Source organism: Mesocricetus auratus, unplaced genomic scaffold (genome assembly GCF_017639785.1).
Source record: "Mesocricetus auratus isolate SY011 unplaced genomic scaffold, BCM_Maur_2.0 Super-Scaffold_100027, whole genome shotgun sequence".
Lineage (NCBI taxonomy): Eukaryota > Metazoa > Chordata > Mammalia > Rodentia > Cricetidae > Mesocricetus > Mesocricetus auratus.
This window is the reverse complement of record NW_024429208.1, coordinates 3472058-3493870: the sequence shown is the minus strand read 5'-3', so window position 1 is coordinate 3493870 and position 21813 is coordinate 3472058. Positions and strand designations below refer to the sequence as shown.

The 21813-nt window shown below is 58.3% G+C and overlaps 1 protein-coding gene across 2 annotated transcripts in view; it reads right to left on the bottom strand.

The window, feature by feature from the left end:
• Window positions 1–21813, bottom strand: part of Itpr3 (inositol 1,4,5-trisphosphate receptor type 3) — a 63904-nt gene that overhangs the window by 21813 nt on the left and 20278 nt on the right. For both annotated transcript variants that reach the window (XM_040732024.1, XM_040732025.1), the window contains exons 3-19: window positions 16151–16272; window positions 14373–14459; window positions 12811–12969; window positions 12380–12478; window positions 11428–11511; window positions 9559–9705; window positions 9279–9374; window positions 8840–8890; window positions 8501–8643; window positions 7200–7299; window positions 6960–7120; window positions 5563–5704; window positions 4792–4953; window positions 3022–3194; window positions 2185–2304; window positions 1712–1894; window positions 17–268 (exon numbers count right to left, since the gene is read on the bottom strand). In XM_040732024.1, coding sequence (XP_040587958.1) covers window positions 17–268; window positions 1712–1894; window positions 2185–2304; window positions 3022–3194; window positions 4792–4953; window positions 5563–5704; window positions 6960–7120; window positions 7200–7299; window positions 8501–8643; window positions 8840–8890; window positions 9279–9374; window positions 9559–9705; window positions 11428–11511; window positions 12380–12478; window positions 12811–12969; window positions 14373–14459; window positions 16151–16272 — 2281 coding nt within the window. The remainder of the gene's footprint in view (window positions 1–16; window positions 269–1711; window positions 1895–2184; window positions 2305–3021; window positions 3195–4791; window positions 4954–5562; window positions 5705–6959; window positions 7121–7199; window positions 7300–8500; window positions 8644–8839; window positions 8891–9278; window positions 9375–9558; window positions 9706–11427; window positions 11512–12379; window positions 12479–12810; window positions 12970–14372; window positions 14460–16150; window positions 16273–21813) is intronic.

The window sequence follows — 21813 nt, the reverse complement described above, 5'->3', positions numbered from 1 at the left end:
CACCCTCCGGACTCACTCCTTGATGGTGATGGCTGTGGGGATCTCTGTCCAGAGGCGGGCGAACTTGACCGGCGTCACCAGCTCCTGGGGATCGCGGTCCACGTGCACGCGCAGCATCAGGTGGCAGAAGGAGGCGCGCAGGTCAAAGGGCAGCATCTCGTCCGCCATGCACAGGAAAAGCAGGTCCACGCCCAGCTGTTTGGAGATCTCGTCGATGGCCAGATACTGGCGGTCCAGGCACATGCGGGCGAACAGCTTCAACTGGTACCTGCAGGAGGCAGTGCGTCAGAGAACAGCAGTCGGGGCCAGGGCAGGGGCGGCAGGCTCAGCCCCGGTGAGGACTGCGCGGAGGACCCACAGCTGACAGAGAGGACATCTCTCCCCGCCTGGTCAGCTAGGACAGGAAGGGGTGGCTGGGAGAGGAAGAACCCGCTCTGGGTGGCACCAAGCCCCTTCCTCCCCTGCACACTCTGTCACTTTCTCAGGGTCCTGGAACCAGGTCACCCTGTGTGCGAACCAGGGCTCAACCCTGAAACCGCCAGACTCTCTGCTTGTTCCCAGCGTTGCAGGGACAGTGGCACTCACTCCCAGGGGTGTGTGAGTGACGCAGTAAGGGTATGAGGGACAATGCTACCAACTTCCCAGGTGTGAGTGTGGGTGACGCAGGATCCCCAACAGGGCCCCAGCACAGCTCTGGTTAGCAGGAGCCTTCTGTGCAACCGTGTAACACGTCTGGGCCAGGCTCGCACCTATAATCCCAGCCCGAGGACGGAGAGGCAAGATCACCAAGATCAAGGCCAGCCTGGCTAAAGAGCCTCTGTCTCAAAAACAAAAGAGCCAGGCAGTGGCAGCGCATGCCTTTAATCCCAGCACTCAGGAGGCAGAGGTAGGCGGATCTCTGTGAGTTTGAGGCCAGCCTGGTCTACAAAGCGAGTTCCAGGACAGCCAGGGAAACCCTGTCTTGAAAAACAAAAACCCAAACAAAACAAACTAAAATACAGGCCAGATGGGATGACTCATGCAGAGGCAGGAGGACTACCATGAGTTAGAGCGTAGTCCGGTCTACTGAGACCTTGTCTCAAAAAAAAAAAATAAGGAACGGGAGAGATGGCTCAACGGTTAAGAGCACAGACTACTCTTCCAGAGGTCCTGAGTTCAATTCCCAGCACCTCTGTGGTGGCTCACAACCGTCTGTAACTCCAGTCCGGGGGCCTCAGTGCCCTCTTATGGCCTCTACAGACACCAGGCAAGCACACGGTGCACAGACACGCAAACGGGTAAAACCTCCACACAGCAAAAATGAAATAAAAAATAGTCAGGAGCTGGTCAGACGCTGCCAAGCCTGAAGACCTGAGTTCAAGCCTCAGGAACCACACTGTGGAAGGAATCAACCCTCAGGGCCATGATGCATGATGCTATGTCCACACAGATATACACAGAAGGAATCAGCCCTGAGAGCCGTGACACATGTATGGCCACACAGACACACGCACACACACTAAAAACATGATACAAAAATTCAATAACGAAATAAGTAGGCCAGTGAAAGCCCAGACTGTCCAGCGACAGGGCAATGGCATGCCTACGTAGAGCCTGGGCCTCCGGCTGCCCCACTGCTGTGTGGAGAGCAGCTGTGTGCAGGGCACAGGCAGGGCCCCGACACACTGGAACCTGAGGGGCGGGGCTGGAGTCCACCGCCCCGGGCTGGCACCTGTAGTAGCTGAGCACATTCTCGTCGTGCGCGTTGCCCGCCCGAGCCTCCTGGGCCAGCTGCCTCACGCTCTTCTCGTGGTGTTCGTTGTTCCTGTCCGTCCACGTGAGCCACACCTCCTCTTCTGAGTACTCGATGCTGAGGTACTCGTGAGACTGCGCCATCTCCTTCACGGGCCGCAGCCTACGGCCAACAGCACTGTCAGGGGAGCAGGGGAGACCTCTGGCCGCTCGGAGCCCCGGTGCCCCTGACTGGGTTTTTTTTTTTTTTTTGAGATAGTTTCTTACCATGGCTAGCCCCAGGTACCCAATGCCACATTGTGTGAAGTCTCAGGCCAGGGCTGTGGCTCATTCCCCTCTCTGCCCCCACAGCCCCTCAGGCCACCCCGACACACCCAGGGCTAGGTGCTGCAGGCTCTAGGAAGAAGGGTGCCATCGAGTCTGAACCCCAGTGTGCCCCGGGCTGCCACTCACTCGGTCTGGATGAGAATGTCGCTGTTCCTGGGGTCCAGCACACACTTGCAAATGAGCTCCTGGGTGACAGGGATCGCTATGTGGTTGGACACGCACAGGTCGGAGAGGTAGTCCAGGAACCTGGGTGGGGTCGACAGGGCCAGTGACAGACTCAGGAGCTGTCCTCTAGACAGCAAACCTGACGCCCTCCTTCCCAGCTGTCCAGAGCTAGCGGCCTACGGCACCTCCCTGGGACATGGCCTAGGCACCTCCCTGGGACGGAGTGACGGGATGGAGCCGGGGTCAGGGCAGGCACTGAGAGCTTGGGGGTCACCATCTGTATGGGAACTTGGATCTGTTATGGCTACACTGAGCCAGATTTGAGGGTCCCCCTCTCCCCCAGGCACTAGAGAGGAGGCAATGCACACAGTGCAGGTGAGGTGTTTCGTCAGCTAACAGCCAGCACCGGGAGCCGGGCGGTGGCGGCGCACGCCTTTGATCCCAGCACTCAGAGGCAGAGGCAGGAGGATCTCTGAGTTTGAGGCCAGCCTGGTCTACAGACTAAGTTCCAGGTCATCCAGGGCTACCTAGTGAGACCCTGTCTTGAAAAAAACAAAAACAAGGACTGGAGAGATGTCTCAGGAGTTAAGAGCACTGGCTGCTCTTGCAGAGGTCCTGAGTTCAATTCCCAGCACCCACATGGTGGCTCACAACCACCTGTAGTGGGATCTGCTGCCCTCTTCGGGCATAAAAGTTGTACGTGCAGATAGAGCGCTCACATACCTAAAACAAATCTTTAAAACAAAAACAGTCTGGAGGGGGGCGTGGGGCGGAGTGGGGGAGGGGCGGGAGGGGCACCTGGGCTCCCTGTTCTTGCGCACGAGGCTGACGAAGGTCTCCACCTCCGTCTTGGTGATGTGCTTCTCAAGCAGCTTCCGGTTGTTGTGCAGCAGGGCCGTGATAGTGTCCTCAGCCAGGATGTCGTAGCCGATCTGTGACTGCATCATCCCAAACTGCTTGGCGATGTGCTCCTGGGGGCAGCAGGCGGGGTGGGGAGGGGTCACCGGAGCCATGGACAAGGGAGGAGGCTGCTCTGCTGCAGAGTCTTGACTCCCTCCCACATGGGGACAACACAGGTAGGGACCCTAACTGAGCAGGACGAAAGCCTTCATCCCCGTCAGTCTCCTGTGGAGCTGGGGCGACGTCCGATCCTCCTGCCTCCACTTTGAGAGTGTTGGAATTACAAGCATTCACACCACGCCCAGTTTAAACGGTGCTGGGAATGAACCCGGGGTTCACACGTGCGGGGCGAGCACTCTTCCAACTGACCACCTCCCCAGCCAGCCCGAGTGACCCCTCCCCAGCCAGCCCGAGTGACCACCTCCCCAGCCAGCCCGAGTGACCACCTCCCCAGCCAGCCCGAGTGACCACCTCCCCAGCCAGCCCGAGTCTGTCCCCTTTGCTATGGCTCGGACTCCAGCTTGCCTCTGGAGTCACCCTGGAGCCCAGGAACACCAGGGCTGACCCATCTTTGTGACAGGACTGAATCGGTCCAGCAACCCTGAGCCTGCAGTTCGGGGCACCCCAAGATAAGAGCAGTTATCCAGACTGTCTTGTAACCCATTGTAGGACCTGGGCGGAGACACCAGGCAGGCCCCACCAGGACCAGGGTCTTCAGCTCCGGCCCCTGGCCCAGTTCCTCCTCCATTTAAACCTAGAGCTCTACTGGGCACCTAGAGACAGACTTGGGGAGTCACTGAACCCTATTTGTCTTTCTAACGAGGCCACATTGAATAACTCCCTCCCTCTCCCCCTCCCCCTCCGCTTTTGACTCTCACGGGTCTCTTTAGTGACAGGATAGCTGGTTGACTCTAGCTTGTTGAGCTGCAGAGCCAAGCATGTCCTCTGAAATTCTCCAGTTACAACTTCGGTGAGCTAGGCCGCGTCTGTGCCTCAAAAGGGCAGAGTTAAGGCTGGGCGGCCAGGCTTCCGTCTTGTGTTCCGTTATCTCGTGGGCCCTTTGAGGAGTCTACACTGCAGACGCAGCTCTGAAAAGCCCACTCCAGGGCGAGCGCAGGAGCAGCGGCCCGAGCCGAAGGGCATCTGTCTTTACATGGTTTCTGTGTCTCCTACCAGGGCCTTGTCTGCCTTGCGAGACCGCTTACAAAGTAAACGGTGAAAACATGGCTCCAAAATGGGGAATTTTAGGTGAGGGTGGCACACACCTTTAATCCCTGAGGCAGAGGCAGGCGGACCTATGTGATCTACATAGTGAGTTCTAGGCCACCCAGACCTGCATAGGGAGACCCTGTCTCAGTAAGCCAAAAGACGAGGGGGAGGGGAAGAGGGAGGGGGAGGGGAGGAGGAGGGGGAGGAGGAGGAGGGGGAGGAGGGGGAGGGGGGAGGGGGAGGAGGAAGAGGAGGAGGCAGCAGCAGTATTTTAAGATGGCAACAGCCGAACCCAGGGCGGCCTGGGTAAGCACCCAGCCAGGCGCGCACCCCGGAAGCCAGCCCCACCCACCCTCGTGCCCTCCTGCACCCAGTGCCTAGCAGAGCCTGGCTGCCCAGAGAGCAGCTGCTGAGGCACAAGGGCCCATACATGCCCAGCAGGGGGCGCCCTGCGCCCACCTGGTTCTTGCGGTAGTCCTCCTGGGAGTGCCGCAGCACTCGGTAGCAGAGACGGAACATGTACTGGTAAGGGGCGTTCTTCTGGTCAGACAGCTCCTCCAACCGCACCAGGGGACCTTCACCCCCCTTGTCACGGAACGGAGCCTTCAGGATGCCAAAGATCTGAGGGGTGTAGAGAGTGAGAGGGACTCCCCCGTCCTGCCTGCACCCCTCATCATCCCAGGAACCCCAACCCTGACTGACTTCATCCCAGAGCTCCCCGTCACAGGTCACAAGAGCCCAGAGCTGTCCCTGCTCAGCAGGACCCCAGCCTCTGTGGGCTTACGCGTCCTCGTCAGCATAATGAGGACAGCAATTCCCCTGCAGGAGGGCTCAATGAGGTGAGTCCTGTAGGGCGCTTAGGGAAGCCCATGGCTCATATACATCTCTCCCCCAGTGCTGGGGTGGCACCTAGGCCCTTGCCTTGAAAACGCTAAGCAAGCGCTCTACCACTGAGCCAAATCCCTACCTCCTCATGGAGGACCTAGGCAAGGACTCTACCCTCGGTCCACACACACTCTGAGGCCCTCACTGGTAAACTCTAGTATCTACTGCTGAGCCAGGCTTCCAGACCCTCACTGGTATATTCTAGGCAGGTGCTCTCCCCGCTGAGCCACGCCCCCCTCGGTCCCTCCAGGAGAGGCTGTGAGCCCCTGAAGAACACACACACACACATACACACGCGCGCACACACGCACGCACACACACATACATACCCACACACACACACACCTGCTTAAGTATGTTCTGCTCCCGCATCAGCTTCTGCCGCTCTCGGTTGGGCTTGGTGACCATGATGTCCAGGACATTCTGCCCGTTGTTAGGAACGTCGCTGACAAAAAACACCAGGTCCTCCAGCAGCTGGATGACAAACCTGGCCAAGGGCGACACCAGGAGCAAGCATGAAGACGTGTAAGCATGGCGTGTGTGTAAGCATGGTGTGTGTGTAAGCATGGTGTGTAAGCAAGCATGGTGCCCTGAGGGCAGCCCCCTGGGGCCCAGTCAGCATGTGCCCACACAGGTCAACAGCCCTTTCCAGAGTCAGCCACCGGCCCTGCTGCCAAGCCCAGCATAGCCCCTCTCCCCACCAACCTGCTTTTAGGAGATGCCCCACATCCCACCCTCCCTGGACCTCAAACCACCCCAAGACAACAAAGGTCAGAACGTCACAGAAAGAGCTGCTGAGGGGGACTCCAGCTGGGGGGGGGTGTTTGGTACGAAGGGGTCTGCACTGTCTTGATTCTACTGCTTATAGCTATGTGACCCTGAACACACCCCCTAACTCCTCTGAGCCCCGGTGGCTTCCCCCCTAACTCCTCTGAGCCCCAATGGCTCCATAAGGCTACTTGTGGGACGGTGTAAGCAGTGAGGCAGGCTCCCCACCCCAGGGATGCATGGCCAGCCTGGTTCCCTAGGGACTGAGTCCCAACCCCAACGGCCTGGTTTCTTGGCTTGCAACTCCTCTGTGACCCTAGAGAGAAACTTGGTCATCTGTCTCCCCCTTCCTGCCATGGCCTCCTGCAGTGGAGTGTTACTTTAACTAGGCAAAGGTGTGTTACATTTGTTTCTGCTGCATTTGTTTAACAATGTAAAGATGTGTTACATTTGTTTCTACTGCATTTGTTTAACAATGTAAAGATGTGTTACATTTGTTTCTTCTGCATTTATCAATGTAAAGATGTGTTATATTTGTTTCTACTGTATTTGTTTAACAATGTAAAGATGTGTTGCTGTCTCACCCTGCCTGCCTAAGGCACCTGATTGATCTAATAAAAAGCTGAACGACCAGTAGCTAGGCAGAGGGGGCATAGGCAGGGCTGGTGGGCAGAGAGAATAAGGAGGAGGGGGAAATCTAGGCTGGAGAGAAGAGAATGAGGGAGAAAGAGAGAAGGAGATGCCCAGGACCAGACAGACAGACACGAAGGACCCAGGAAAGTAGGACACACAGAATGAAAGAAAGGAAAAAGCCCCAAAGCAAAACTCAGATGAGGAGAACCAGGTTTAAGTTGTAAGAGCTGGCGGGACAGGCCTAAGCTAAGGCTGAGCACCCATCACTAATAAACGAGCCTCTGTGGCCGTGCTGTGGGAGCTGGCAGGCGGGGAAAGCCGCTCTCCCTGTCCCAGCGCACCTGCGGTCGTTCTGGCTGATGAAGCCATCGTTGAGTTTGTCCACAGCACTGGCCAGCATGGAGCTGGCATCGTTGGCGAAGTCCAGGTCACGGATCTCAGACACGGGCACCGACACGATGGCAAAGGCCTCCTTGTCCTCCTTGGTGGGGCACGTGCCCAGCTGTCGAGACGGACAAGGGTCAGCGGGGGCTGGGGACAAGCGCCAGCAGGCCCCGGGGCCTCATGTGTGAGGGCCGCACCATGAGCCGGATAGGCCGCTCCTCCTCCACGTCGATGGGTGCGTTGGTGCTCTGGATCCACGTGTTGGTGCAGAGGTGCCGCAGCCGCACATAGGAGTTCCTAGGGGAGGGGACACAGCCAATGAGAGAGGGTGCGGCAGACAGCGGCCACTCTCCTCTCAACCCGTCCCCAACGCCGTCCTCCTCCTCCTCCGCTGTCCATCCCCACGGGTGGTTACTGAGGATGGGTGGGTCCTGTCCCTACTGCTGCGCTGAGGCACACGGACCTTGCATACCCTGAACCAACGCTTGGGGCCAGAATTCACCTGGACTGACCAAGCCCCCAAGGGTGTCAGGTTAGAGACAAGGGGCTAAGCGGTTCCTCCCTTAACTCCCCAGACAGCCTAGTGACAGACCCTTGCATTCCCTCGGGTCTCACGGCCAGAAAACACCAAGGCCCCGGGTGACTCGGAGTTTGTTTGAGGCAAGCACGTGTGTGTACAGGTGTGTACGGACTTGAGCGCATGTGCACGCTCGCCCGTGGCTGGAGGTTGGCGTAAGGCCACTGTATCCCCTCCATCTTGTATATGGAGGCAGGGTCTCTTGTTGAGCCAGGAATGGGACGGTGTCGCAGCATCTAGCTAGCCATGCTGACAGGAGGGTCCCAGTCTCCGCCGAATGTGCGGTCTCACGCCCACCCAGCTTTCACGGGGTTTTGGACACCCAGGCTCCGGTCCTCACACTTGGGCAGGAAATGCTTTGTTTGCAGAGTCATCTCTACAACCTGTGGTATTTCCTTTCCCTTATTTCTTCATCCCCAAAGACAAGGCCTCCAGCAGCCTCAGCTGGTTGGCACTTAGTGGAGGATAACACTGTCCTGCTGCCTCCATCTCTACGGTGCTGAATTACAGGCCTGAGCCGCCTTCCCTGGTCTGCACAGTGCTAGATATGGAACCCGGGCCTTCGTGCCTGCCAGACAAGCACTCAACCAAGCGAGCTCCAGCCCCAGGAGTGCGACACCCTACATTCTCAGGGTGGGTGGTACCCTACAGGTGTGGGAGCCTGACCTCCCCAAGCCAGCAGCATCTGGGTTCTCCAGGTGCCTGGCTGGGAACAAACCGGCTCACACCGGGCGGGCGCAGCTCACACGGGTGCTTGAGGTCCTGGCTGGCCTGGGCCAGGAGGCTGAGAAGCAACTGCGTAATAAGCACAGGGCCGACGGGAGTGCAGCAAACAAGGCTGTGTCTGCACTCAGGCAGGCTGCAGACAGTTCTCGGGACTGCAGAGCGCAGAGGCCCCCAGAGCAGAGGGCGCGCACCTACCGGGGCACGAAGGAGTCTGTCTTCTGCAGCGTGGTGGGGTCCAGCTCGAACAGAGAGGCGATGTCGTTGCCATGCGGCACGGCTACCAGGCGGTATTTGATCTTCTCCCCAGCGTTCCTGCGGCCCGTGCGGCCCTGAGCCCCCTGGCACGAGGACCCCAGGTCAGGCAGGCCCCATCCTCCCTCTCAGGCCCAACTGAGGAACTTCTCCCTCCATCCCACCTGCTTCCCACGTTTCTTGACGTCCCCTCCTGCCCCCTTCACCGCCACCCTCCCTGCGCCCTCCACCCTCCCCACCCCTCCCCCACACCCTGACAGACACCCTGCCCCCACTCCTCACCATTCCCGCCGCTTTGGGATCCGAGGCATCGCCTTTGTAACTGGGGTTTTCCTGAACAGGGGTGTGAGGTGAGGTGGGGTTATGACGCTATCTGTGCGCACCCGCCCCCCCAACACCAGACCGTACCCAGAAGGCCTAGGTGCCTATGCCAGGCCCAAAAGCCACATGACTCCCAGGAGAGCTGCGCGGGGGGAGCCCTTCACCGTCCCTTCTCCACAGGCCCATCATGAGCAAACACACGCGTGCTACCCGTGTCCCCAGCACACACACGCACACACACGTGTACACATACGCATGCACGCGCACACACACGTGTACACATATGCATGCACGCGCGCACACACACTCACACACGTGCACACACACATGTACACATATGCATACACACACAGGTACACACACACACGCACACGCCATGCACGCTCTACTCTGCACTCACCTCGGCAGCCAGGTAGTTGCCTGTAGCCAGGTGCTTGAACCGGTACAGACCATTCCAGTGTCCCGCTCCTCCTCGGCAGGGGTCGTGGTGGACCACCTGGGGACACGGAAGCGTGAGGGGGTGAGGAGGGACCAGGACTGTAAGAGAAGCCCAGACCCTGGGGGATCAAAGTGCCTGGGTCCTCCCTGGCCTCTTGGCGCCGGAGGGGCCGGGGGAAGGATGTGCCCGACACCCGTCCTCTGGGGCACAGGGCGTGGTGAAGCCAGGGTGCGGCTCTGACCTCCACCTCCCAGAGTGCGTTGGAGCTGGTGGCGGAGGTGGCGGACTGGCGCAGCGTGGTTCGCAGGAACACCTGGAGTTTGCCCCTGTACTCGTCGCAGGTGAGGAACTTCTCCTGCTCCGCGTGGAACAGCCGCACCACATCTCCCTGTGGGCGGGGTTGGGAGGGGTCAGAGGTTCACAGCCACACGCCTCCAGGCTCAGGGACCCCGTGCAGGGCCCCATGCCCCTCAGACGTGGCCTGTGGGACCCCATGAGCAGAGAGGGAGGAGCCCCAGGCAGCCGGGAACTCCAGGTTCCCGCTCTCCAGCCCACCAGGCACCCCCTCCCTACAGGATCTCCAAATGCCTCCAATGGCCACATCCAGGAAGGCAGGAAGGACTCAGTCTCCCAGCCCAGGGCCACCCTCTCCCGCTGGCCGCACCACCATTTCGATTGCTCTCTGTGGCGGCTAGGGGCCGGGGCGGGGGGCAGAAGCCATGGCTTGCTCACCCCCAGACCTTAGACAAAAACTGAGTTTGAATCTTGTTTCCACAAGCTATGAGGGGCTATGGGGGGCCTCAGCTGTGTCTTCTATAAAATGGAGCCACTCTGACTTCCGGTTTGATGGAACAAACGCTACACTACCCAGGCAGAGAAGGGAGGCATCCCGCCAAGAGCCTCGCAGCCCAGGCGGGAGCAAGTGGGGAGAGTCCCAGGACCACACCCTAGTCCTGCAGACTTCCTCCCTGTGCAGGCCCTCAGGGCACGGTTGTCACCCCCATGATCATCTAACGGAACTTGGCTCTAGACACCGTGCTCGGGACACCCGTCACGTGGATCAGGGAGTGATACATCCCTACCCAGACCGCACCAGTCCCCACAGCAGAATCCAGAGACACTGTGGCGGGTGCGGGGCAGGGCTTTGACGAGAAGGCCTTGCCTGGAGCCTGAACTCCATGGCGGCCCCACCAGGAGCTGGCGTGGGAACCGCAGAGCTGGGTCCAAGGGCTTGCTTTAGACACGATGCCCTGAGCCGGGACTAGGACAAGTCACAGGGAGGCTTCGGGCAGGGGACATGGGCTCTGGCTGACACTCGGACAATATTGAGCGGACAGAGGGAGTAAGCATCTGAGCAACCCGGGTTGACGGGGACAGCCAGGACAATCAGGGACGAGGGAAGCAGGGTGTCTAAGCCTCGAGGAGAGAGGTGAAGGCCCCCCCCAGACTTCTCAGCAGGGAGCAGGCTGGCCTCCTCAAGGTGCCAGCTTTGAGGCCTAGTACCATCGCAGCTCCCCGAGACTCTTTTCCTAAGTGGGGCGCCTCCCGCCATTCAGCACCCTACACCCCTAAACTGCCTCTCTGTCAGTCTGTGGTTTTCGGGCTCCTCAAACATTCTCCCCCGTGCCTCTCAGACCGGTCCCTCCCTGGCCTGGCATGTCTGGGGACAGAGAAGACGCAGTGGCCCTGGTGGCGGGCGGGCAGGGGGGCAGGCACTGGCCCCAGTGGCTGGTGGGTAGGCAGGCAGGCACTGGCCCCAGTGGCTGGTGGGTAGGCAGGCAGGCACTGACTGCTGGTGGGTAGGCACGGACCTTGGAGCAGCCTTTCCTTGCCAAAGCGAGCTCAGGCGACAATGTGGGGTCCACAGAGTAAAAGCCAGAGACAGGAAAGGGTGCTCCAAGGGTGCGGTCACCCTAAGGTGGAGGACAGGGCACGGAGGCCTCCGGTGCCCCTTCGCAAGACAGCGAGGTGAGTGAGCCAAGGGGAGAGGAGATGGCTGGGTCACACGGGTGACTTCCTGGGGGTTGAGGGAAACTGAAGGGGGACAGAGCCAAGGCAGTCATTTGACAGGAAGCGGAAGGGGCCGGCTGGGAGGGGGCTCCGAACTTACCCCCTTCAGCACCTCCTCCAGGTGGTCCCGGAACTGCATGAACAAATTGATCTTCCAGCTGGTGTTGCAGTTGACAGAGTTGACCTATGGGGGCAGGGCAGGCTGGTGACACAGCTAGCAGAGCCAGCTGCCAAGAGCGGCCAGTGCTGAAGATCAGGGAGGGGGAGGGGGAGGGGAGGGGAGGGGGAGGGAGGGGAGGGGGAGGGGAGGGGGAGGGGAGGGAGGGGAAGCCAGCCCAGCCCCTGTTGTGTCTCAGTGAGCCTCGGAAGCCAAGGTGCCAGACCCCCACCAGGACCCTTGTAGCAGCTGGCGGGTGGGGTGAAGGCTGGGATCGAACACCGGGAGGCAAGGCAGGGAAGCGGTGAGACCCAGGGTTCTGGGCAGCAGCACCAGAGGCAGAAACATGCTGCGGAGGGGCACACACATGTGCACACACAACACACTCTCACACTCACACACTCTGACACTCACACTCACTCACACACTCACTCACACTCACACTCACTCACACTCACACACTCACACTCACTTATACACTCTCACTCACTCACTCACACACTCACTCACTCACACACTCACACACTCTCACACACTCACACACTCACACTCACACTCATTCACACTCTCTCACACACTCACACACTCACTCTCGCACTCACACTCACTCACACACTCACTCACACACTCTCACACACTCACACACTCACTCACTCTCACACACTCACTCACACTCACACTCACTCTCACACTCACACTATCACACACTCACACTCACACTCTCACACTCGCTCACACTCACACTCACTCACACTCACACACTCACTCACACTCACACACTCACACTCACTCACACACTCACACTCACACTCACACTCACACACTCACACACTCACATTCACTCACACTCACACTCACACACTCACACACACGCCCCTCACCTCGCCACACTCACCTCCTTGCAGCCGGCGTTGTCACTAAGCTCGTAATTGCTGGCATGCAGAGGCTGCCCCGCGTTGACAGGATTCAGGATAACCTTGTCCCCCACGACCACCTTTGGGGACAGACAAGGCAGAGTGGGGTGAGAAGAATGAAGGCATCTCCATCAGGGTCTCCTCCCCCTGCTCTGCCCTCTTCTGCGGAAGGGCTGGAACCTCGTATTCGATCCCTCTTGCTGGAGCGTGCGCCCCCGCCCTGTGCTCCCCCCCGCCCTGTGCTCTCCCCCCCGCCCTGTGCTCCCCCCGTGCTCCCCCCACCCTGTGCTCCCCCCCGCCCTGTGCTCCCCCCCGCCCTGTGCTCTCCCCCCCGCCCTGTGCTCCCCCCGTGCTCCCCCCACCCTGTGCTCCCCCCCGCCCTGTGCTTCCCCCCCCCCCCGCCCGTGCTCACGTTGTCCCCATTGCTCCGCAGCTTCCAGAAGGGCTGGATGAAGAGCCAGGAGCCCTCGTTGCCTGTGGCATCCAGCGTCACCCGCATGGCGTTTTTCTCCAGCAGCGCCGGCAGCCGCTTGTTCACGGTTAGGTATTTGTTGCTTTTCATGTGTAGAAGCTGAGGCATGGGGGGCGGGGGGGTGAGGCCACCAGGCCTGGGAGGCCAGGCCCTCGGGGAGGAGGACACGGGGACCCTTGGTCACACAGGTTGTCAGTCACAGGCTGATACGCAGCGACACGCACACCTTGCCACAGAGTAGCGCGGAGTCTCAAAACCGCAACCGGCTCAAGGCCCAGCTCAGGAGACGACCCGCCAAGCGCGCACAGGCCCTGGCTCACCCGGCACCTCCGCGGGGAAACCAAAGCCACACACATCTGAAGCCCACATCACCCTTTCTCAGACACAGCCGGGGCGACCTGGGGTTTTTGACCCTGCTGCCTGCACTCCTGAGCGCTGGTTTGCAGCCAGCCCAGCTACGGGCCCCAGCAATTAGCCCTGGGCTCTGTTCTGTGTGCGCAGACAAGCACCCCACCAACGAAGCTCTGTCTGCAGTTTCAGCTACTCTTACACGGGGTCTTATAACAGCCCCCACAGGCACACAATGAATGGTTGAAGCCTGGGCGGACTGAGAAACTTGGCATGGGAAAGGGGACTTCATTGATAGCGCCTGTGGGCTGTTAGGCCCCAGCAGCCTCTGGTTAGAGAGTCGGCATATCTCTGAGTGGTTTCTACCGCTCTGAGGTGGCAGGGGAACTGACGTGCAGATGGAATCTTCCATCCCCTTTCCGTCCCATTAAAGCCCACCACACCCCATGCGCAGAATCCGAGGAGACTTTAGAAGCTCTGGTTAAAGAAACAATTCCGCTTCTGAAGGTGTCTGCCTTTACTTCCACGTCAATCCCGATCTAACAAGCACTATCACTGGCCCGCTTCAAGATTTATTATTTTTTTTTAATTTTAGGTGCAGAAAGGTTTTTCCTGCGTGCAGGTGCACAGTGTGCATGCAGTACCAGCAGAGGCCAGAAGAGGGCAGTGTATTCCCTGGAACTGGAGTTATAAACTGTTGCCAGCAGCCCTATGTGGTGGCTGGAAATCTAACTTCGGTCCAGTTGCAAGAGTAGCAGATGCTTCTAACCACTAACCCATTCATCTCCAGCCCCACTGACTTGCTTACAAGTGAAGTGAATGGGGCGCAGGGAGTTAAGTAATTTGTCCGAGGTCACCACTTAAGAAAAGGCAAAGCCACACTGTGAGATCAGAGCCTCACTCCTGATCTAAAACCTCTCCCCTGGGCACAGCACAGCCGTGCAGCTGAAAAGGCGGCAGCAAGGCATCCACTGGAGATATCACGACGCATGCACAAACGTACGCATGCACACACACACACACGCATGCACCCTCGAGCACGCGCACACACACACCCTCGAGCGTGTGTGTGCACACACACGCGCGCACACACGCACACACACACACCCTGGAGCAGGCGCACACACACGGGACAGGGAGCACCAGGGCCACACCTGGATGACGCTGCCGTACTTGACCACATCGCCGTGCACCTTCTTGTTCTCTGTGTCGTTCTGCTTCTGCTCCATCTGGGCTGCGTGCTGCAAACGCACAGGAGGCCAGGGTATCAGAGACTGCTCCAGAGGAAGATGCCCCTGTGCGCACACGTGCACGCGCGCGCGCACGCACACACACACACACACACACACAGTCTCTGGTGCTGCATCCAGGAAGCCCTTCAGGGATGGGGAAATCCCTCTTGCAAAAGCAATGGCCTGAGACTTCAAACACAGAGGACAGTCAGTGGCCTGACAGCTCACCGTGGCCAAGAAGGCTGATCCCACCCGGACGGCACCTTCCGGGAGGACCCTGAGCCCTAACGCCTCTGACACATCCAGCGACTTGAGCCTGTGTAGACTCCTAACCTCCCTCCTCGGTTACCGCCACTCCACACTAAGCTGGGCGAAGACCGCGTCCCCACCTCCCCCGACCCCCCAGTCCCCACCCCCTCCCCCGACCCCCTCCCAGCTCTCCAGCCCCTCCCTGACCCCCTCCCAGCCCTCCAGCCCCTCCCCAGCCCTCCAGCCCCTCCCCTGACCCCCCCAGCCCTCCAGCCCCTCCCCTGACCCCCCAGTCCCCACCCCCTTCCCCGACCCCCGATCCCCACCCCCTCCCCTGACCCCCCAGCCCTCCAGCCCCTCCCCTGATGCCGCACACAGCAGTTCTGGTGGCCCCAAGGAAGCCTCTTTAAACTGTGCCATCAACCCAGAACCTTCCTGAAGGAAGGCCTCCTCCGTCAGACAAGCAGTCTGAGAACAGCGGCCCCTCTGCCCTTCCCTCCCGCCAGGTGCTCTTACCAGGTCTAGGGTAAACCAAGCCAGGCCTACAGAGGCTGCCGGGAAGCCAAGCGTGTGTCACGTGACAAAGCGACACATCGAGGCTCAGACTCGGGTGTGCGAGTCCTGTGTGGTATCCCCAGCCCAGTTCCATCTAAGCTGGCTGTAGCAGGAAGCCTGGGACAGCCCCACCCTGAGGCCAGAGCTCAAGGAGCCCCTTCTCCACAGCTCACAGGGTGGCATCCACCCAGACCCTATTTGACTCCCACGGCCTCAGGGCAGGGGCTCAGAGGCATACCACACTCTGACCTACTCGAAGGTTCCCACAGTCGGTGTCAGCGCTGCGGCTAACCCTGACCTCAGAGTGCGAGCTGAGGCTCCCCTCACAGGAGCCTGTGGCCCATCAGGCCAGCACCACGGCATTATACACGTGTCCAAGAAACCCTGGGGAGTCAGAGACCTGGGGGGTCAGAGAGAGACCTGGGGGCCATCGGTCCCAAGAGCCTCAAGCTCTGTAAATCAAACGGGAGATTAAGACGGGACCCAAGATTCTCCAAGGATTCCCTGGAACCACACCTCTAGGCCCACTGGAGAGTCTGAGTCCAGCTGTTTGGGTTGCTCATATCTGATCGCTGAGTCATGTGCCCTGGCACAGAGCGATGCCCATCGTGTAGCTGGCAGGGAGCTTTTATACAGGCATTGGTTGCTAGACGGGCACTCCACTCCTGCCTGCCCCGACTCATGCACGGCCTCTTACGCTGGTCGGTGCCCATGATGGTGTTCAAAGCACTCATCTGGTGCATGAAGCCCCCACTGGCCCTGAGCAGCGGATGCCCCCATCCCGTGCGCCCCTGCCTCCCCCGCCCCGTACGCCCCGCCCCGTGTGCCCCGCCCCGCCCGTGCGCCCCTGCCTCCCCTGCCCCATACGCCCCGCCCGTGCCCACTCAGGCACACACCTGCAGCTTCTGCAGCAGCACCACATCCGCGATCTTCTCCTTGTCCTGTTTAGTCTGCTTGGCTTTCCAGTACTGCTTCTGTGCCGAGTAGCGGTTCATGGGGCACACTCTGAAGAGGCAGTCTGCGGTGGGATAGGAAGAGACAGAGCTCACGGCTTCCTGGCGGAACTGCAGTCTCCCGGCCTCTCCCGGCCTCCTGCCCACTCTGTGGGACAGGAAGCAGCAGCACAGACACTAGAGACGGCTCGGAGCTTAGGCGTGCAGACTCCAGCACCCGTGTAGCAGTGGGGCGTCTACACAGACGCGTGTAACCCAGGCGTGAGGGAGATGGGAAGAGAAGGGAGTCTGGGCCTGAGCCTTCCAGCCCAGCTGGGACACAAGTCCCAAGTACAAGGAGAGCCTCTGCCTCAAAGGAGTGCTGGGAATGAACGAAGACACGTACTGCCACCTTTCGGGCTCCGTGCATGTGCAAAGACACACACAAATAAAACCAAATCTTAAGAAAGAAATTTAGCCGGGCGTTGGTGGCGCACACCTTTAATCCCAGCACTCGAGAGGCAGAGGCAGGCGGATCTCTGTGAGTTCAAGACCAGCCTGGTCTACAAGAGCGAGTTCCAGGAAAGCCTCCAAAGCCGCAGAGAAACCCTGTCCCCTTTGGGGTGAGACTAGACACCACATTCTGCTCGGCTCCTTCCCACTGCCCTGTGTGACAGATAAGCCCCCCCCCCATCCCTGGGAACCCTTACGCAATAAGTTATGCTTCTCAGGACAAAAATCAAGGTCCAGAAACAAAAACCACTACTGAGATTTTCATTTTGGCCAAGAAACAAAACACCTGTCACGTTTGTAAGCCCAAACTCCAAAAAATGGTATCCTAAATGTCTACTTAGCCAAATGAGGCCTCAGCTGGTCAAACCCTAGCATCTGAAGGGAGGGGAGCAGGGGCGGGGGGGTGGGTGGGGGCTGTGCACACTATCGGGTGTGAGAGAGCATCCCTGTGTGTTGTGAACACCCCAGCATGGCAGGGGTCCTAGCCTCGAGGGAAGCTGACCTCAGTCACTCCTCAGCTACAGCTGAGCCTCAGACTCCAGGAGAAGACAGGAAAGTGCAGGGGTGGGGGCAGGGGGCAGGAAGTCAGGAGGACAGGATCCTCCTCCTATAGGCCAATCACGCTCTCCCCAAGGCCATGTCCCTCTCGAGGTCAGGGCAGGCTATCAGGCCCTGGAAATCTGAAGCAGATCTGATCTCCGTGGGGGGCAGAGGTCCCCAAACGATTGAGGGAAGAAGTCAGGAGGAGAAGGGAGGGGCACGCAGCCATCCCAAAACAGAGACCACCAGGGCCCCGCACCAAGTCCACCTTGCGCCCCCAGCATGAGGGGTGGCCCTTCTACAAAGATGCACCCGTGGGTGTGAGGCCTCTGCTCAGCCCGAGATGCGGCTGGGGTCCCCCTGCTTCTCCAGGCCACGCCGAGGCTCCATCTCATCCCCAGATCCCTTGTTGTCCAAGTCGGCGGCAAACACCTCTCCTCACTGACCTACTCCCCAGGCTCTCCCCTCGCCAGTCAATTTGTTTCTGTAAGATGTCATCTTATTTTAAATCGTGGGGGGTACACATGCCAGAGGAGGACATAGATCCCCTAGAGCAGGAGTTACAGATGGTTGTGAACTGCCTGGCATAGGTGTCAGGCACTGAACTCGGGTCCTCTGCAAAAACAGTGCACCATCCCCTTCTGAAAGCTGCCTGGCCCCCATGAAAGGGACAGTCACTAATGAGGCAGAACCTGTGTGCACTTGAACCGTCTTCTCACCCAAGAGAGGAGGAGGAGGATGCGGGACACCTTCCTGCCCTGGCCCTGCACCCTCCCTGGTCAGGTCCAGCCGCTTGCCCTGCACAGACCGTCCCTGGAGCCCTGCCTACACTCCATGCCTCCGGGTCTTGTGGGATAACCAGTATCTCTCACTGTACAGTGTGCCTTGCCCAAAGGCAGCTGTGTCAGAACCTGGAGGGGTCTAGAAGCTTCTCACAGCGTGGGAGACAGGAAGTGGTCAAGGGAGCCAGGGCATCACAGGCCGTGAGGAAAGGCTGAGGGTACAGGGAGTGTCCTGTAGACACGGGGCAGGACCTGCCACAGAAGAGCAGTCACTGACAACAGAAAGTCCAGGCAGGGCTGCGGATGCGACTCAGTTGGCGGGTGCCCCGGGTTCCATCAATACCAGCACTTAGGAGTGGAGGGCCCGGAGCTATATGGACTCTAGAAGCCATCACAGCCATCCCGTGATAAGCACTGTCATCACCGTCATCCCCTAAACACTGAAGGTCATCACAGTCATATCCAGGTGGCAAACCAGAGGTCATCACCATCATCCCCTAAGCACTGGGGGTCATCACCGTCATCCCCAGGGAGAGGGAGCCTCAGCTATGAGCACTCCCAGGCCACTGCAGGCCCCAGTGGTCTCAGGTAAAACCTAGAAATGCACTGTCCCGTGCTGCCTCTCAGGATGGAACCCAGGGCCCCACACCACCTCTGGGTGGCATCGCCCTTGAGATAAGCATTTTTAATCGTTTCTTGTTGTTTACGTACATGTGTGTGCTCCGTGTGAGGGCTGCCTGCGGAGGCCGGAACTGGAGCACTCGATACCCTGATGATGGGATTACAGGCAGCGGTCCTCCACAAAGGCAGCAGGCACCCTGAACCGGAGCCATCTCTCCAGCCTTGGAAGGAGCACGGTTCAAGGCGGTAGCTGGGGGCTGAAGGGGTAGACGGTTCAAGAGCTAAGAACACCCGGTGCTCTTGAGAGGAGCTGGTTTTGATGCCCAGCACTCACAGTGGCTCACAACCACCCGTAACCCCAGTTACGGGGATCTGACGCCCTCTTATGATTGTCTTGGGCACCAGACACACTCACAGTGCACAGACGTGCATGCAGGGAAACATTCAAACAGATAAAACAACAAACAAATAAAAAACCTTTTAAACAGAGGTAGCTGGAGGGGTCTTTGGTGACTAGGATGAAAATGGTTGGGGGGGAGCAGGCCCCAAACATGAAACAAGGTAACCAAATAATGAGGCAGCATGGCCTCCCAAGACGCAGGCAGCAGGCAGGAGCTGAAAAGGTCTCTGTGTACTTAGGCTGCCATGCCCAGCAGGGTGTGGATCGGAGCATGGGGACCTAGAGGCAACCGGAGTGTGTATTCTCCACATTCTGTCACTCAATGTCCTGCCACAGAACTGACTTCCTGAGCGCATCTCTCTCTGCAGTGGGGCAAAAAGCTGCTACATTGTCTCAAGGGCAGGAATGGAAGCATGGAAAGAGTCCATGGGGCCCCAGAGGGTACGTCCAAACACGTCACATTGGAAAGGCATAAGGTTGGTGGCGCACGCCTTTAATCCCAGCACTCGGGAGGCAGAGGCAGGCGGATCTCTGTGAGTTCGAGGCCTGGCTGGCCTACAAAGCTAGTTCCAGGACAGCCTCCAAAACAATACAGAGAAACCCTGTCTCGAAAAACCAAAAAAAAAAAAAAAAAAAAAAAAGGAAAGGCACAAGGAAGCCACAGGGCAGTGAGGAGGGGAGGGGCTTCAGGGGGCACCAAGTTACTGCCTAGCCTGATCCTTGCGGTAACTCAACAAGCCATGCAGCTAAAAATGTATTTCTATTTTTAGTCATGTGTATGGATGTGTGTACATGCGCACAGGTGCCCACAGAGACCAGAAGAAGATGCTGGTCCCTAGGGATGGAGTTATGGGCCATAGGAGCCGCCCAGCACGGGTGATGGAAAGCGAACTCCAGTCCTCTGTAAGAGCAGCCAGTGCTCTGAACTGCTAAGCCATCGCTCCAGCTCCAGCAGGGGAGATTTTGTTTTGTTAAGTATATTTTGCCACAACTAAAAGTGATTTTTTAAATAATTAAAGCCCTGGAATTTTACAAATACTACATTCGCATCATTTTCCAAGAAATTGAACCCCAAAATGAATTTTTAAATGAAAAAGAGAAAAGAGTGTCTGGAGAGAAGGCTCTGCAGTTAAGAGCACTGGCTGCTCTTCAGAGGACCTGAGTCCAATTCCCAGCACCCACATAGCAGCTCACAACCATCTGTAATTCAAATTATTCAACGCCCTCTTCTGGCCTCCACGGGGACTGCACACATGTAGCACACTGACATGCATGCCGACAAAACACCCCTAGACAGAAATAAAATCTATCTGTGGCACATGCCTTAAGTACCAGCACTTGGCAGGCAGAACCCCACAGAGCTCCACGAGTTCAAGGCTAGCCTGGTCTACATAGAAAGTTCCAGCCCAAACAGGAATATATAGTGAGACTCTGTCCCCCAAAATAAACAAGCTAACAATAATAAATGATGAATATTTAAGAGAGAAGAGAGACTGAACTTTTAGGAATGGAACCCAGGGTCTTACAAATGCCAGGCAAGCAGCTGTCCAGCTGTGAGCTTCTGGAAGGCGGCTCAGTGAGTACATGCTTCCACACAAGCGTGAGGGCCTGAGTTCAGTCCTCAGCACCCACAGCAGCAGCAGATGCCTGTAATTCCCAGCCTTGGAGACGACGAGGCAGGATGGGTCCTGGGGTGTGCTGGCCAGCCAGACTAGCCAAACTGATTACCTCTAACCTCCCCACATGTACGCACACACGGATCCGCACTAGAGACCTGAAAAACCAAACTGAAGCCCAGTCAGGATTATGCTTGCAGCCCGCCGCATGCACACCAGGAGACTCCTGCCGTGGTCTGCTGGAGACGGGGCATGTACGGAGGCATCCATGGACAATGGAAAGCTGACTGTGCACAAACTGCCTGGAGTGGACAGAATAGTGTAACACACAGCCACTCACAAGAGTGCGCCCCCTGCTGTTGGGGTGAAGAAAACCACATGGCTAGAGCCCTGGTACCTAGGCACCCCAGGCAACGATATACGTAGGATGTCCACCTGTGATCTCAGCACTAAGGAGGCAGAAGCTGCAAGACTGCAAGGTCTGGACCTGCGTGAGAGAGACCTTGTCTCAAAACAAGAGCCCAGAGAACTGACCCAGAACTCCTCTTCCGTGCACAAGTCCACGGGGAACGGAGGTGGCCACCTCAGTAAAAGGCTGCAGAGTCATTTCTCGGGACAGAGGAGTGTTCTTCCCACGCCGAAAACCCCCTCGTGGGAACTTATTAGAGAAACCCTTGCAGGTGAGCCAAGGAGACGTGTATGGGAACCGAGGTCACTAACAGGGTGGCCAGTCAGTGGGTTTGCAGTGGAATGCCCCACAGCAATTAGTCTACACCCTCAAGCCATGTGCAGCAGGGGTGAATCTCCCAGGACAGTAGGACAGGACAATGGATCTGCACAGAGGCTACCGTTAGCACAGGTCAAACCGCCCTGTGTGTTCCTGCTCTAGCCCTAGAGCACCTGTGTGCGTGCGTGTGCGTGCGTGCATGTGGTGTGTGTGTGTTTACACGCGTGTGAGCTCAGCCATGTGGTAGCCAGAGGCTAATTTCTGGTGTCTTCCTTGATCCTTCTCCATTTTGTTTTGTTTCGTCGTTTTGAGAGAGGGTCTCACTATGTAGTTGGGCTGACCCAGAATTTGCTATTTGTACAAGGAAATCAAAGATCCACCTGCCTCTGTCTTCAGAGTGCTACGGTTTACGGTGTGTGTGGGACCCA